Source organism: Merops nubicus, unplaced genomic scaffold (assembly GCF_000691845.1).
Source record: "Merops nubicus isolate BGI_N331 unplaced genomic scaffold, ASM69184v1 Scaffold2925, whole genome shotgun sequence".
In the NCBI taxonomy this organism is placed as follows: Eukaryota; Metazoa; Chordata; class Aves; order Coraciiformes; family Meropidae; genus Merops; species Merops nubicus.
The window spans coordinates 1-15,750 of NW_008608775.1; the positions used below are offsets into that span (position 1 = coordinate 1).

The 15,750-nt window shown below is 40.5% G+C and overlaps 1 protein-coding gene across 1 annotated transcript; it reads left to right on the top strand.

Moving 5' to 3' along the window:
• Window positions 1-1,725: 1,725 nt before the first annotated feature.
• On the top strand, window positions 1,726-14,505 carry DIS3L (DIS3 like exosome 3'-5' exoribonuclease). The gene is made up of 16 exons (XM_008940341.1): window positions 1,726-1,877; window positions 2,377-2,505; window positions 3,144-3,279; window positions 4,265-4,441; window positions 5,342-5,420; window positions 6,091-6,270; window positions 7,251-7,420; window positions 8,219-8,380; window positions 9,145-9,392; window positions 10,277-10,369; window positions 11,108-11,641; window positions 12,215-12,369; window positions 12,473-12,651; window positions 12,973-13,118; window positions 13,946-14,120; window positions 14,194-14,505. The coding sequence occupies exons 1-16, from the start codon at window positions 1,834-1,836 to the stop codon at window positions 14,503-14,505; spliced, it is 2,919 nt and encodes a 972-aa protein (XP_008938589.1). The 5' UTR covers window positions 1,726-1,833.
• The last annotated feature ends 1,245 nt before the right edge of the window (window positions 14,506-15,750 follow it).

Below are 15,750 nucleotides of genomic sequence, written 5' to 3' on the forward strand. Positions count from 1 at the left end.
CCTGGTGCGGAGAGACAGGGGCCGAATAAAAGAGAAATAGGACGGGAGATGGACGGGGAGGAGCGGGCGCCGCGCTGCTGTGCGGGCGCCGGAGGCTCCTTCCAGTCTCCCCTTTGCTGTCCCGAGCTGGATATACACGGGTCTGAGCGGTCGAGTTAAAGAACAGCCGCTAGCAAATCAAGGCTATAGCAAAAGTACTGCTCCAAAGCCAGATCCTTCCGAAATAATCGAGGTGTTAAGACAAAAAAGAACTGAGAAGTTGTTGTGGGATTTAACTGGGAACTGTTCACAGACAGTGATAGAAAGCTAAAGGATTACACAAGTTTAATACTTGTTTTTTTAATGGATCTTTTAAAATGCATTGATTTCTGCAGGGTGGTGGTTTATAGCATGAATTAAATTCTGTACCTACCTGTTCTTACAGTGGGTCCAAGCTGTTATCCTGAAGCAGTTGTAATTCTTTGCAGACTATAATTCATCAGCAGATATTTTAGTTAAGGAATTAAATGTAATTACCCGTGGCTGTTTCAGACACAGGAAGACTGCCAGCCTCTGCGATATCTAGATTTGTTGTTGTTTTTACATACTTCAGTGCTATTACGTGCATCATAGACCATCATATGACCTTTAGTTGGGATTTCAGGATTTTGTTGTTGTTGTTGCTAAATAGCTCAATTTATTTTATGCAGGAAACTGACTGGTAAATAACAAACATAATATCCAACCTATTTAAATTGACCAAATTATTCACTGAGCATACTTATGCCATGCCCCGTGAGAGACTGCCTACGTAAACCACGGCCAGACGCTGCGATGCAGTGCTGTGCCTGCTTCAGAGCTACTCTGATCTCAACGTGTAGGGCAGGCAGGGATAGCTGAGTACAGGCAGATGACATAAATCTTCAAGTGACATGTCCCTTTTAATGTTTTTCTGAATTATGAATAAATATTAGCTTTTCTTTACATTCCTAAATTATGATATATAATTTGTCTGCACTGTAGGCACAAAGAGGAAAACACTGTGAGGATCCCCCCCACCTGAAAGTTTACTGGGTAGTCTTTGAAATATACAGAGCAGTCAACCTAATGAACTTTGAGGTACATTTTAAGATGTCGTGTGTGATGAGCTGGTTGTGCTATATTGATGGCATATTCCAAAGGGCTGGAGCCTCTTTAGGAAGAACTAGCAGTGATGGTAACAGTTCAGATTCAAGAACATCTCTTTGCAGAAGTGTTGCTTTTCTCAGTGTGTACTTTTATCTGTCTTCTTTTTTTGTAAAGATGCAGGAAAAGAGCCTGCTGCAAATGGATCATGATGAACAGAGAGATCTGTGGAAGCAGTGTAATGGAGCATCCATCATCCTGCACCCTTTGAAAATTACATGAAAAGATTTTCTGTGGCAGACGTAGGGTCTCTTTTTCATATGGAAATGGAGAAAAAAGGACTGTGACCTGCACTCTTTAAAGGACATGCTTTTCATAATGAAAGTGGATCTTTCTCACTCATTTTGGCATCAGTGGATGCAAAAAGGTTCTGTCACAAATTTTAGAGGTTGTACCAGAGCATTGTACCATAGTAGTCAAAGTTTTTGTTCACTGGGAAAAGAGATACGAATAGCTTTGAGGATGTACAACTCCTGATTTTTTGGCAGCTGAAAGTACTTTCAAGAAACCGGTATTGCAGCTGAAAGTTTAAACCTTTAACCTCTGATTTATATTTCAGATGGCAAACTGCTATCGGATGATGTCACACATTATGTTGTCCCTGACTGCAAGGTAGTTCAGGATTACCTGGAGATCCTTGAGTTTCCCGAGCTGAGAGGCATCATTTTCATGCAGACAGCATGTCAAGCTGTGCAGCATCAGAAAGGACGCAGGTAATTATCTTATAAAAACTTATTCTTGATTTAGAAGTAAATATACTACCTTTGTACAATGTGTATTTAAGCGCAAAGGTGGCAAGTACACTGTGCTTAATTGGTTTTTGGATCTTTCAGATGTCTTAATGTAATTTTACTGAAGGGAAGGAACTGTGATCCTTTGTGGTCCATGGACATCAGTGCCAGTCCGTTTTCACTTGATAGCAGTGATACTAAACCTGTAGCATTAGTAACTAATCAGATGGCTCGTGACCAGACATTAACCTAGGTATGGCCATAACGTGTTTAAACATCAGAGGCATTCATAATGGCGACTAGAAAAGCTTGCTTACAGATGATGGTTTAGGTTTTATCACCAATGGTGTAATTTAATGAATGCATTTCTTTGTGCACAACAGTACTTTTTCTTGAGTTTTGCAGCTGTATTTTAATCTGGAGTTTAAAAAGCACTATCAAAAGAAAGCACAGGACTATATTTATCTTTTTTGTATTCCAGACAGTACAACAAGTTGCGAAATCTGGTAAAGGATGCCCGTCATGACTGTACTGTGTTTGCTAATGAATTCCACCAGCATTGTTACTTGCCAAGAGAGAAAGGAGAATCCATGGAGAAATGGCAGACCAGGTTTGTTTTCACTGATGTAGCACTATGCTGGAGAGCATTGTGTCGTTGTAATTAGGAATATTAGCATGTACTGGGGACATAAGAGTTCATACTCTTGCTCTGCTTAGCTCTGGAACAGTTCACAATAACTGGAAGTCTAGATTGTCCTTTTGCAGTTAAGAAATTGCCAACATTGTTTTCTTAGGAAAAGAAAAATGCACTTAAGTGAAATAATGCCTAAAAAAAAAAATGCTGGATCATTTTGAAGTTACACAGACATTTTAAAGGATGTTTTAGCTCAATAAACCCTATTGGACTGCTAGACATGGTGTTTGATGACCTGCAAACACCATAATGGTGGAGTCCTGGCAGTTCCCACATGTTTTTTACAAACTTTCACTCAGAGGAACAGTCTATTACAGTGCTGCTAGAGCACAAGTACCTGAATTGGGGAGGAGACGTTTCATTCTCCTCTGATCTCTCAGTGCCTTTGGATGGCACATAAACATTTCTGCAGATATAAGGTTTCTGTAGCTCAGTGTATGTATCTCAAAAGTATGTGTGTTAACCCAAAATCTGATCTGTAGAAAGCCTGCAGGTGTCTTGCAAGTAGCAAATGAGATGTGCCAGAAATCTTATTTCAACCTTTGCTTTTCTAGGAGTATTTACAACGCAGCAGTCTGGTATTATAACCACTGCTTGGGTCAGATGCCAGTTGTTATGGTAACAGAAGATGAAGATGCTATCAGGCAGTACGGAAATGAAACAGAAGGAGTATTTGTGATTTCCTTCAAGGTAACGTGCCAGAAAAATAGGTGGCTTCCTTTATGCTGCATCAGAATGGTGACGCAAGTGCATTAAAGCCCAGTGCATCGTGCAGATCATTTCAGAGTTTATATTTAACAAAACTACGCTGCTAACTCACGTCTTCATTTGTCAAAGCAAGCAAAGATATCTGTCATGTCAACGTCATAAAAATGGTGGCAGTGAGCAAACCAGAGAATTGAAAAGAAAACCAGCAGCTCTAAAGATAGACATCGTCTTTCTTAGGAGCCCTTTTCATTTTTTTCCTTGTTTTTAAAGAATTTGGCATTGATGAGCAAAGATCAGTTACCTCAGCCAGCTGTCTAAATCTGTAGTGCAAGCAGCCCACAAACAGCTGTAGCTGAAATATCCATCAGCATTCTGCCAGTCTGCTTTAGCCTTGACTGCTTAGGGTGCAGTGATGTGGGAGAAGACAGTTAAGAAGACATTCTTCCTTTAGTTGATCTCTGATACCACTTGTATTCAGTGGGATGTGTGGATGGGAGGTTTATGTTTAGCTGTAAAAGGATGTTGAGTAAAACAGATTTACCTTAAAGTGATATAAAAATGATGATGCTTGGTTTAATTGCTATGAGGCAATGGAAAGTGGCCCAAGTGTAGAGTACAGAATCATATAAACAGTGTAAAAATAAAAGTGGGTTGCCAGTCTTATTTTTCTGCTTTGGCATTTCAAGAAGTTTGTTGTCTGGATGAGGCATATTGGTAGTAGAAGTTTGGGAATCTCTTGTCTACGATGCTGTCTTAACAGTCACGCCTACTTTGTCATATTTAGCAAATGAGTTAGGTCGGATCTGGAACAAATCTGTGGTGTTTAGAGCAAACACATCATTACCACTTGGAAGTGCTGAGTACAAGATATGAGACAGGTTTTATCCATTATGGGCTTTCCAAATGCATTAGTGAAAGAGAAGAGACTTCTAAATGCTTTCATGTTTGTTTACATATGTGCATACAGAATTACTTGGATAACTTTTGGCCTGACTTAAAGGCTGTCCATGAACTCTTTGACTCCATACTTCAAGCCCGGCGTGAACGGGAGAGTGAAAGCCAAGAAAACAAAGGAAAAGAATATCCTGAGCACTTGCCTGTGGAAATATTGGAGGCTGGGATCAAATCAGGAAGATACATACAGGTAATTTGCTATGTAGAGGGCAAACATGGAACAAGGCAGTCTTGTGCTTGGTCCCTTTAGTTGTCTGAATTAGATTGGTTAGATAAAGAAATACTGCTATAGTGGGAAGAGGGAAAGAAAACAAAAAAGCAAGAGTCAGAGAATGGGCAGGGTCAGGAGTCTCAAAATATTTTCCTTACTTCATCTTGTCCACACATGGTGGTTTTTTCTCTTGGAGAAGTTAAAATGAGAATTTGTTATTGAGGGTCTTAAATTAGCTATGGATTTTTCTTCATGGTGATATGTGACATACCTGTAAATGGAGAAACAGGAGTGATACGAAGCAGCTAGATCTCTTTCTTAAATATAAATAATGCTGCACAAGGGCAGCATTTCTTACTTCAGTTGCACAGAGGTCTCTTAGGCAGTGGAATGAATTCACAGCTTTACGGCTGCTCAGGGCCTTAATATGGATTGTTGGTGGACAAGTGTCCTTGTCTTAAAAATAATTGACAGAATTAGGGTAGTAATTTGTTCCTTTCTTGACAATTGCAGCAGCGAGGCAAGAGTAGAATATGAACAGACAGAGGGTTTTCTTCCTTGTAGGAATAACTCTAGATTCCACATTAAGGCAGGCAGCAAAAGTAATCTTACACTGCCTGTGCTCTCAATAAAAGGACCTTTGCCATCTTACCATTAAATTGAGAAGAGCTTACTATTCTTTTCCAGAAGTGAGTACTTAAAAGTTTTGCATTATACATTCCCGCCCTGTAGACAGTTGTGTTCAGAATACCCTACATATCAATAAAAACCACTAATAAATGTAAAAATAATTGTAAACTCAAAAATCTTGTACCTCAGAGGTGGCTAATCAAAGATGTGACTGTTTCATTCTGTTTATCTGTTTGTTATTTCCCTTAGGGCACACTGAATGTCAATAAGCATAGAGCACAACTGGAAGCTTTTGTTCGACTTCAGGGATTTGGCAGCAAAGAAACAGGTGAAAAGACAATGGGAGGATTTACTCAGTGCCTTTTTGACACTGAACTTGAACACTGATGAAAAGTATTTTCTCTATGCTTTATCTTCAGATGACCACTCATTTGACTGAAATAAGTGCATAGGTGTTGGCAGGATTAGGAAGCTGGCCATTGGGAACATAATAGGAAAAATGCTTTTTGGATCAGTTTGGAACACCAGTGTTGTTGTTCTGGCATGAGAATAAATACTGTTGAAGGAACAGGCCATTGTCCTTGCACAGATGTATTGTCCCAGCTTTCACTGCTAAGGACTTTCAGATGTTCATGTGACAGACCCTGCAGTCAAGCCAGTGTTCAATACACTAAAAAAAACCCCTGTTTTATTCTGGATGCCACCCAGAATCCCGTGGCAGGGATTTCCACAATTTAACTGTGTTGTGTGTTTTTAAAGCTGCTGCCTAAGAACAATGAACTCATCCTAGCCTGTGCTGCTTTTTTATCCAAGAGTTGCTTCCTTTAAAGAATAAAAAGGAAAAGGTTTTAATTTTCTTGTAATATTAATTACATGCCAGTAGTCCTTTTGGGAAGAAATCGTATTGCAAATGTAATTTTCAGCAGATTGCTGCCAAGAGTGGAGGGATTTTAATTTTTTGGAGCTTATAGTTCTGTTTCTTTCTGTTTTAATTTTAGAACTTCAAAGTGACATCCTTATTTATGGGGCCAGAGCTCGAAACCGTGCGATCCATGGTGATGTGGTAGCAGTTGAGTTACTACCTGTGCAGGAATGGAAAGGAAGGACTGTTGCCCTCTGTGAGAATGAGACCGAGGATAAAGCACCTGCAGACACCACTGGTGACCCTATGCCTACAGGTAAACAGCATGATGGAGTGTTTTGCTAAGATTACCTCACGTCCCTGGTCCAAGCTGTGTTGTCCTGTGTAGCCCCTTCCCTCTGTTTCTGGGATTGTCATCTTTTTGCACCACAGTACATTTGAAGTGACTCGCTCAGAGTAAAGCATTGTAACATACCCCAACAAGTAGGCCACCAGATGGTTTCTGTATGTGAAACCTTTTTTTAAAATTTGATTTTGATTCTCAGAAATAGCTGAATTATTGTAGTTATCTTCCCCAAATACTGAGTTTTCAATATTTTGCTACTCAAATGCATGCTGTCACTCTTCACAGCTCTACAAGAGATGAACGGCCATTCTAACACAGGCTAATTTACCAGAGTGTGCACTCAAGCCCTCCACTCTCTATACAGAAAGATAACAGCATCCTTTTAATTCCTTGATGACAAAGAATGTTCAAGATGAAAACATTTTTTGTTAAGTGAAGGATTTTCCAGCTCCCATTACAGTGTGACATGCCTGTGTGCCTTGGAAACTTAGAATCTTATTTGAAAACACTGCTTGCAGGTATAGCCACTTCTTAAAAGTTTGCTGAGGTCAGAGTGAAAAGTTTTAGGAGGTTAGTTTTCTTCCTGCAAGAAAATGCTGTTTGATTTTGATCTTTGCTATTAAAAATCGTCTGTATCTCTACTAGAATTGGCCACATTTCAGTAGCAGTGGGAATCTCTCTGAATAACTGATGGCCTGTGTCAATTGAAATCGATACAATGAGTTAGTTTATACATAAATAAAAGCTCATTAAAGTCTGGCTATGACAACAATAATTTATAAGAAACTTGTATTGTTGGCTGCATACCATATGTTGTTAGTAATTGTAACACAGATTTGTGGGCATATTAGTTCATATTACAAAGCAAAAGAATCTTCTGTACCTGCCACATATTTGCTTTTATGACTTTTCCTTTTTAATGTACAGCCAACAATGTTTCTTATTAAAAGGTAAAGTTGTTGGAATCATTCAGAAGAACTGGAGGGACTATGTGGTCACTTTCCCCTCTAAAGAAGAGAGCCAGTCCCAAAGCAGAAATGCTCAGAAGATCCTTGTTATCCCCTGGGACTACCGAATTCCCAAAATCCGCATCAGTACCCAGCAAGCTGAAGCGTTAGAGGTAATTTGACAGAAGTGTTTCTCTGTTCTGTGTTCCCACAAAATTGTGTGGGTGTTACATTCCCTAATGATGTTTTTCTTGGCAAAAACATGGGTAAAACTATTAATAAAGTTAAGTCTGTGAGAATAGTTCAATTTCTGCCTTGAAGGAACATGTTCAATTCCTGTCAAACCTCTGTCAGCTTCAGGTAATAAAGCTTATTTGAGTTCTGAATTTGGGCCCCAGCCCAGGGACCCTGAGCATTTATACACTACTTGTTTTGTTTTTTTTCTGATAAATTAAAGGTTGTATTAGGGGTATAAATTGCAGTAGCCCCTGTGGCTTCATTGGATTTATGACTATATATAAACTGCAATGAAAATAGTAAAGAGAGTTCTTCAACAAATTAATAATGAATTATGCTGATTAGCCTGGCATTGCTGTAGAAAGAACAGCCATGGTTTTGTTCATTCCTAGGCACTTTTGCCTTGTGAATTTAAGTACTTCTTCACAGCTAAATTCCAGTTGTGCCTTTTCTGGTACAAGAATCTTTGTGTACATCTTGGATTTGCTTTTATTTTTTATGCTTTGAGATAGAGATTGTCCATATAATGACCCTAAGTAGGTTTTTCATCAGGAAGGAAATTAAATCCTCAGTATTTGTTTGTACGCTACTCATTATGGTGGGGTTTTTGCCTTTCAATAAAGTTTTTGGAGTTGCCAGTCTCTTTGGATGGCATTGTTTGCCCCTGAGGCAGGGTTTGTATCGACAGCCCGTCAGGAGCAGGTTGCTGTTCTAACAGAATTGTCTTGCTGCAGGATTATAGAGTTGTTGTGCGCATCGACTCTTGGGAGTCAACTTCTGTATATCCAAATGGACACTTTGTGAGAGTTCTAGGAAGAATTGGAGACCTTGAGGGGGAAATTGCCACTATTCTGGTGGAGAACAGCATTTGTGTTGCTCCTTTCTCAGAAATCCAGGTTAGTCTTTGTGATTTGATACCTTTTCTGTTAGTTTACAGGGTCTTACTTCTCAAAATGGGGGGAGAGGTCCTCTTACAGCTGAATGTCTTAGCTGCCAGCAGGTTCTTGAAAGCTGGAAATTACTTTTGGATCAGTGGTTCTATAGACACTGAGTTTTGAAGTCAAGAGTGACTTCAAGATAATCTGCTTGCTATGAGGATAAGGTGGCCTGGCTTTAGCAGGGGGTTGGATGAGGTGATCTCCAGAGGTCCCTTCCAACTCTCACCATTCTGGGGTTCTGTGATTACAAACTCTTAGTTCTAATTTGAGGTAGATTTTTAAGATATTCATGTCTTTAATATGTATTTTTGCTACCGATCCTAAAGGCCTCATTCTACTGAAATCACACTTAAATCCTTTTGCCTTCAACCAGGAGAGGAAGCAGTTCTTACAGATAAATATTTTGATTATATGTACAATTAATGGAAAGAAAAAGAATGTAAAAAACCCAATATGCAGTCATTAGCTTGCCAGAGCTGCAGTATCCCCACAGTTGTACCAGTTGTTAATAATATGTGTGGCATTCTTTGCAGTTCTGTTTTCAGCTGTCCATAAAGTAAATGTAACTGACTTGGAAAGTGCAAGGAAGAATTTGTCTAGGATGAAAAAGGACACAAATAAAATTAATGGTGTCGAAAAGGAAAAGATTAAATTTAATTTGTTGGTTGGTTTTTGTCAAAAAGATACAAATACATGTTCATCAATATTATGTTTTTGTACAGATGAGTGAAATGCCTGTGAGTTCGTCAAAGGATCCATGGAAAGTGAATCCAGAGGAGGAAAGACACCGTCTGGACTTGAGAGAGACACACTTGATATTCAGCATCGACCCCAAAGGCTGCGAGGACGTGGACGACGCGCTGTCGGTCCGAGCTCTGCCCAATGGGAACCTGGAGCTGGGGGTGCACATCGCAGACGTCACCCATTTCGTGGCACCAAATTCCTACACTGATGTCGAGGCCAGGGCAAGGTAAATGGTTTGCTAAAAAGTAGAAAATTTATGGAGCTCAGAAGTTCGTGATGCTACCTTAAGGAAACATTGAGAAATACTGGAAGGAAAAAGTCTTTCTTCTTTTGTGCCACAGAAACAGATATTATTAAAATTAATATATAACTATGTTATCCTGCTTTTATTTTGGTTCAATAGGCCTGCTGGGGAAGAAACTGCTTTCTGACCCACTGCTTCACCCTTTTACAATTAAATTGCTCTTTTCCACAGTTACTGTTTTTTATCGTTCCCTAAGCACTAGTTTGCTTTGTAGTCTACTTTAACATTTGTGATTTGAAGTATTTACAAACCACTTGTCTGCATTCCAAGGGAGATGAATCTTCACACAGAACCTGGAACACCCACAGAATAAAATTAAGTCTTATGTGAATTTAATTCCAGAGGTATTTGGCAGGCTTGTTTTACTATTCAATCTTGTGTTTTAGTGTGCCAAATAATAATTTTTTTTTTTTCTATTATTGCCACTGTTTTGAACTTGGAACTACTGAATCACTTTATGAAGTATTTTATTTGTAGATGCAAAGAAATGTGAACTGCTTAGCCAGCAGAAATTTGTGGTATAGCCATTAAACGACCTCTTCTTAGCAGAGCATATTTTGTATAGCCCTAGTTCTGGCTTTAGTGGCAGTTGAAGACACTGAAGAAGGCAAAATTAGGCTTGTACTATAGAAATAGCTATTTAAATAATTTGACTTGGGTATTGTATGTGTGGCTTCTGTAAAAAGAACCTTTTGAAATCATGGTACGTGTCTTGTTTTGCCCAAGTTACACTTACACTGCAGGCTGCTCAGGAGCTACACACCAGCAAGTCCTTGTGAGAACAGTAAATGTATTTTATTCCTCAGGGCTACCACCTATTACTTGGCGGATCGTCGCTACGACATGCTGCCCTCCGTCCTGAGCGCTGGCGTGTGCTCCCTTCTCAGCGGAGCTGATAGGTAAGATCTGGGGCAGCAACTGCTTATGCACTTACTCTTTGAATTATTTGCTACTGTTTGTAAGGAAAGTAGTAGGGAGTCACAAAAGCTGAAATACAAGTATTAGACAATGACTGCTTCATGCTCCAGTAATTTTTAGCTGTAACATTAGTGATTTGTTTTGTATTTAACAGCAACCTTAAGGTGAAGGTGTCTGTTCTTCAGTTGTTCTTTCAAGTGTTTCAGTCTGGAGTGTGTGCACCCATGGAATGGTCACAGTTTTCACTACTGAAATAGTGAATATATAGTGAAAATATTCACTATATATTTCACTATACTCCTCAACATGCTGTTACCCCATTTTATTACAATTATTTGTTACAATTTCCAGGATAAATCAGGCTGGCATGAGGATATGCAAGGTGCAGTGATGTTCATTGTGGACGCATCTGCCTAATAAAATAAAAATTAATAAAAATAACAAATGTGCCCTTGTGTCTTAGGGGTACTCTGCCTCAGCAGATGGATTGGAAATCCTGCTGACAGAGCTGGTCCTTATTTCTGAACCACTGATCTGTGAGACTGAATGGCAAGTGTGTTAATTAGTGGCATTGCTGAGCACTAGTTTGTTCATGAAGAAAAAGAGAATGAACCTTGTGCATCAGAATGAAACTTGCACATTTCTAACAGTTGGATGTGCATGAACGGATAGTTTAAGTCAACCACAAAGATCAATAGACGTGTGATCTTGCCTTTAAGGTATGCTGTAAGTGTCTTGTGGGAACTGGAAAAAGAATCCTACGAAGTGCTGGGAGTCCGCTACGTCAAAACCATCATTCGATCTGCCTACAAGCTGGCTTACGAAGCAGCACAGGGACTGCTGGAGGGAGACACCAGCGTGGTTGATGATATCCTGGAATTGAAAGACTTGGATGAAAGAACTAGAGAGAAGAAGTTGGCTGAACTGGTTTGGGCAATATCCAAACTCACCGAGATAGCCCGACGTGTCAGAGCCAGGCGGGACAGCTGCGGCGCTCTGGAGCTGGAAGGGGTAGAAATCCGAGTGCAGCTGGATGATGAACACAACATCCACGACCTCATCCCCAGGCAGCCGCTGGAGGTGCACGAGACTGTAGCGGAATGTATGATTCTTGCCAACCACTGGGTGGCAAAAAAGATTTCCCAAAACTTCCCCCATCAAGCTTTGTTGCGCCAACACCCGCCGCCGCGACAGGAGTTTTTTACTGAACTGCGAGAATGTGCCAGTGCCAAAGGCTTCTCAATGGACACACGGTATCTCTTGCTGCAGTGCTTTGGTTCAAGTTCAGCAGTTAACTATGTGGCTGTTGTTGTTAGAGAGCATTAATTCTGAGTATTAATGTTAATAGATGCTGCATAGCAAGACTTAAAAAAAAACCCCTTACTATAACCTTTCTGTGAGCAGGAGATAATATTCTAGTGAGGTGGTGCCTGTGTTCTGCTGGCTGTACTGAAACTGGCCGTGTCTGAATAATAGACATATCTGAAAAAGAATTTGTTTAGTCACTGCGTAGTGGTTAGGTGCTGTAATAGCCTCATTTGCACCATATTTTCTGCAGTAGGAGTGCAGGAGAGTACTTGTTCAAGTTAATTCTGTGCAATGTAGTCATTTTTAAATGTCTCAAAATAATTCAGAATTACTTTGTCAAGACACTGTGAGAAGGCTGTGAGCTTTCTCACACTGGGAGGCACTGTTCCTGGCCATCAGAGTGTGAAGGGCAGCAGTGGTGCCTCCATATTCAGGTGCTTTTGTATGCTGTTTTTAACTGTAAGCTGTTAGGATCAGGGATAGCTCATTTTTCTACAGAATTAACACTTTTTTGACAGGTCTAACAAAGCACTGGCTGAGTCCCTGGATAAAGCAAACGACCCGTCGGACCCAATTGTAAACAAACTGTTGCGGTCTATGGCCACTCACGCCATGTCCAACGCGTTGTACTTCTCAACCGGCTCCTGTCCCGAGGAAGAGTTTCACCATTACGGTACCCTGCCACTTTTTTTATGCTGTTCCTGCTGTTACTTCTGTTGGGTGGGAGGCATTTGATGGCTCTGATCACTTATCACCGCTGCCGGTTTGATTTGTAGGACTTGCCTTAGAGAAGTACACTCATTTCACATCCCCCATTCGAAGATACGCCGATATTGTTGTCCACAGACTCTTGACGGCAGCGACTCTGAGTGAAACCAAAGATGATGTTAAGGATTATCTGTTCAGTAATAAGGATCTTGAGGAACTGTGCAGGCACATTAATAACAGAAACCGGGTAAGATGGTCGTTGTGTGTTTCTGTGGCCCCAGTGTGACAGTCCTGACTGTGGCTTTTGGATATTATGACACAGCATCACTCCTTTTTATCTATAACACCTTGTTGGTTTTTTTTTTTTAATTTAAATATCAGTTTTCTTCTGAGTGGTAGTGACTTCATATGTCAACTACATGACGGATTTCCTTTTAGATGTAATTTCTCTAGGAGACAGGTAAAGGAGCAAGTAATAGGAAAAAGAAACTATGGAAATCAAAGCCAAACCAGCTCATTGAAGTACTTATGTAGGTGGTTTTGTGTTCTTTGTGGTGGATGCTTGCAGGCAGCTCAGCGTGCCCAGAAACAGTCCACAGAACTCTTCCAGTGCATGTACTTCAGAGACAAAGCCCCAGAAACAGACGAGCGCTGCATAGCAGATGGAGTTATTTACTCAATCCGAACTAACGGCGTGCTTGTGTTCCTACCGAGGTGAGTTCACCAGAGCCTGGACTGACCTGAAAAGTAAGATGGTTACTCAAGAAGGAAAGTGTTTCTAGCATTCCCTGCTGTTGAGCGATGACTGGGGGATAAATTTTTGTTGTAAATCTTAAGCAGTGCTTTTCTGTGCTCTTGCTCCAAAAAAGAGTTCCTGTGAGGAAAGGGCAAGACTGCACTGCACAGTATTTATTTCAAACTAACAGGACATTTTTCACCCAAGCAGCTGCTAGGGCACAACTATGACTGGAGTGTTTCCTCCCCTCCTCCTTTTATTTTATTAAAAGGAGTAGAAAGTGATCTTCCAAGTCACAAAGCCCTGCACTCCTCAGTGCTCTTGTCCTTTACCACAAGCTAGTTCATGCAGGCTTGGAGCACCTTCTGAACAGCTGCTTCTTGTAGGAAACACAGAAGAAATGTTTGCATGGTGCTGTTTAAGGCTGTTAGGCTCTTCATTTTTTAAATGAAGAACTATTTCCTCACTGTGCTGTCTGGAATGACCTGTAATGCTGCTCTTCTTCCACCATTGGGCCATTCCAGGCTCCACCCAACACATAAGATAATGGATCACTGACTGTGAGTTTTTGCTTCACTGCTTTCAAAATACTTTGGTGACTATCTTCACGCTGGTTTTGTATACTCAGAGGTTTCTTTGACAATGCAGGAGTGTCCCTGAAGCAAGATTATCAGGCTAGTGTCTGCCCCCTTTACACTGGTTTTATGTATAATCCTGTTCAGCCTTCTGCTGGTTTGAAAATTAAGAGAACCAATAAGGGTGAAAATTTAGAAGAGCTTCTGTCTGCTCATCTGCTTTTTTGTAGATATGGAATCAAAGGTGCTGCATATATGAAAAACAAAGAAGGCTTAGTCATCTCTTGCCAAGGTGACAAGAGCTGCGAGTGGAAGCCTGGATCGCTTCAGCGCTTTCAGAATAAAATCACTTCCACTACAACTACTGGAGAATCAGTTACATTAAGCCTTTTTGACCATATTACAGTAAGTATTTGATCTGAAGAAGATAAAAGGAAAGAGCACTATGAGAAAGAAAATAATTTGTCTTGCTTTTCAGGTAAGGATACTTGTGCAGACTTCCCGCAGCCATGCTGATGCAATCAAGCTTGAAATAATGAGGAACGCTCCGTACCAGGCCTCGGACACAGAGGTTTCCCAGAGGAGTTCCCACGTGCTGAGATCTGACTTGGTAAAAGAAGTCAGTCAGTCTGCAGAGGAAGCCCAGCGTGCCCAAGAAAAAGCAAGAGTTGAAGTCATTGATGAAGACTATCAGGAGTACTGCCAGACCAAGGGTGTGAGCTTGTACCAGCTGCTGGAGGAGATCAGGGATTTGGCCCTACTGGATGTTTCAGCTGACATCAGAACTTGAACTGCAGCCTGCCATGCCTGCATGTTGGTGTTCTGCTCCTATATGGTTTGTACAATTAAGTTTGTGTTATTTTTAAAAAAGTATTTAAATAGTACTTTTAAAAGAGTCCTTTTAGTAAGAAACTAAATGTCTATTTTAAATAAGAATTTTTATCCAACTATGAATGAGTTTTTAAAAGATTTTATATGTGATAAATCTCATCTTCCACTCTAAAGACAGTGTGGTGAATTCCTTTAACTATCATTCCAAAAGTTACTTTCCCCATGTTGTCCATAAAAATTCTTAAAAACCCAAATATTTCCTACTGCTCTTGGCTATCTTCCACTCTAGCCTAGGGACTTTACCTCATAGCTACAAGGACACAAAAAGCAAACTCCAGAATGTAGGATTTTGTTTATGCCAGATGTGCAGCTGGGGCATCTCAGTAAAATAACACCTGGTGACATCAACTTACTGCATCTGCTGTCACTGCTGCTCTTGTCTTCGTTCCACTTCTGCCACGACCACCAGCCTATGCTATGGGAGAGACCAAGCTCAGGGCTTGGCTGCTGCAGCCCAAGCTCTTGTTCACTCACAGAAGGGACGAGCTGCTGTGCAAGGAGAAGCAAGACTGTAAGAAGATGAAGCAGAGCCTCAAGACAGATGAAAGCCAAAGCATGTTCCCCAAAGGGGGTGTGCATGTCTGCGAGAGATGTCTGACCAGCACAAGGGATGGGGAAGTTTGGAGGGGTTGTAGTTGCAGCAGCTTCGTACAAGAATTGCAAGTTTGACTTCTGAAATTCAATAACTTCCATTTTATAAGAAAAAACACACATACTAGATAAGCAAGTTTAAAAAATCCAGGACACTTGTTCAGAGATAGCACTACCCACTTTTAAAAAAACCCAAACAACACAACTTTAATAATAAGTTCACCTGTCCACATCCCCGTTAATGCAGTTTGACACCAACCGTAAACAAAATTCAAAGGAGGACAAAAAACTCATTAACATCTCTTAGAGAGTGTTGGGAAAAGTGGAAAAGATGTCTCAAATGCAGATGAAGAGCATTGTTCCATTTTCCAGTGTTCAGAGTTGCTCATCTGCACCTTTAAGAGCAGAGTTCTGTCCAGCCATACAGATGTCACAGTGAAGACTTCCCTGAAGCTTCTGGAGTACAAACAGCCAGCAACATATCAAAATAATGACAGTACTTAAAATATTGGGGTCTTTCGGTCAACAAAGTCATTGAAAGTATGGGGAATGG

Bases quoted from the DNA above. Each gene is read 5' to 3' on its own strand.
- DIS3L (XM_008940341.1), top strand. From the start codon at position 1,834: ATGCAGACAGCATGTCAAGCTGTGCAGCATCAGAAAGGACGCAG. The intron at 7,421-8,218 runs GTAATTTGACAG...GTCTTGCTGCAG, and splicing joins AGCAAGCTGAAGCGTTAGAG to GATTATAGAGTTGTTGTGCG. The intron at 12,370-12,472 runs GTACCCTGCCAC...TTTGATTTGTAG, and splicing joins GGAAGAGTTTCACCATTACG to GACTTGCCTTAGAGAAGTAC.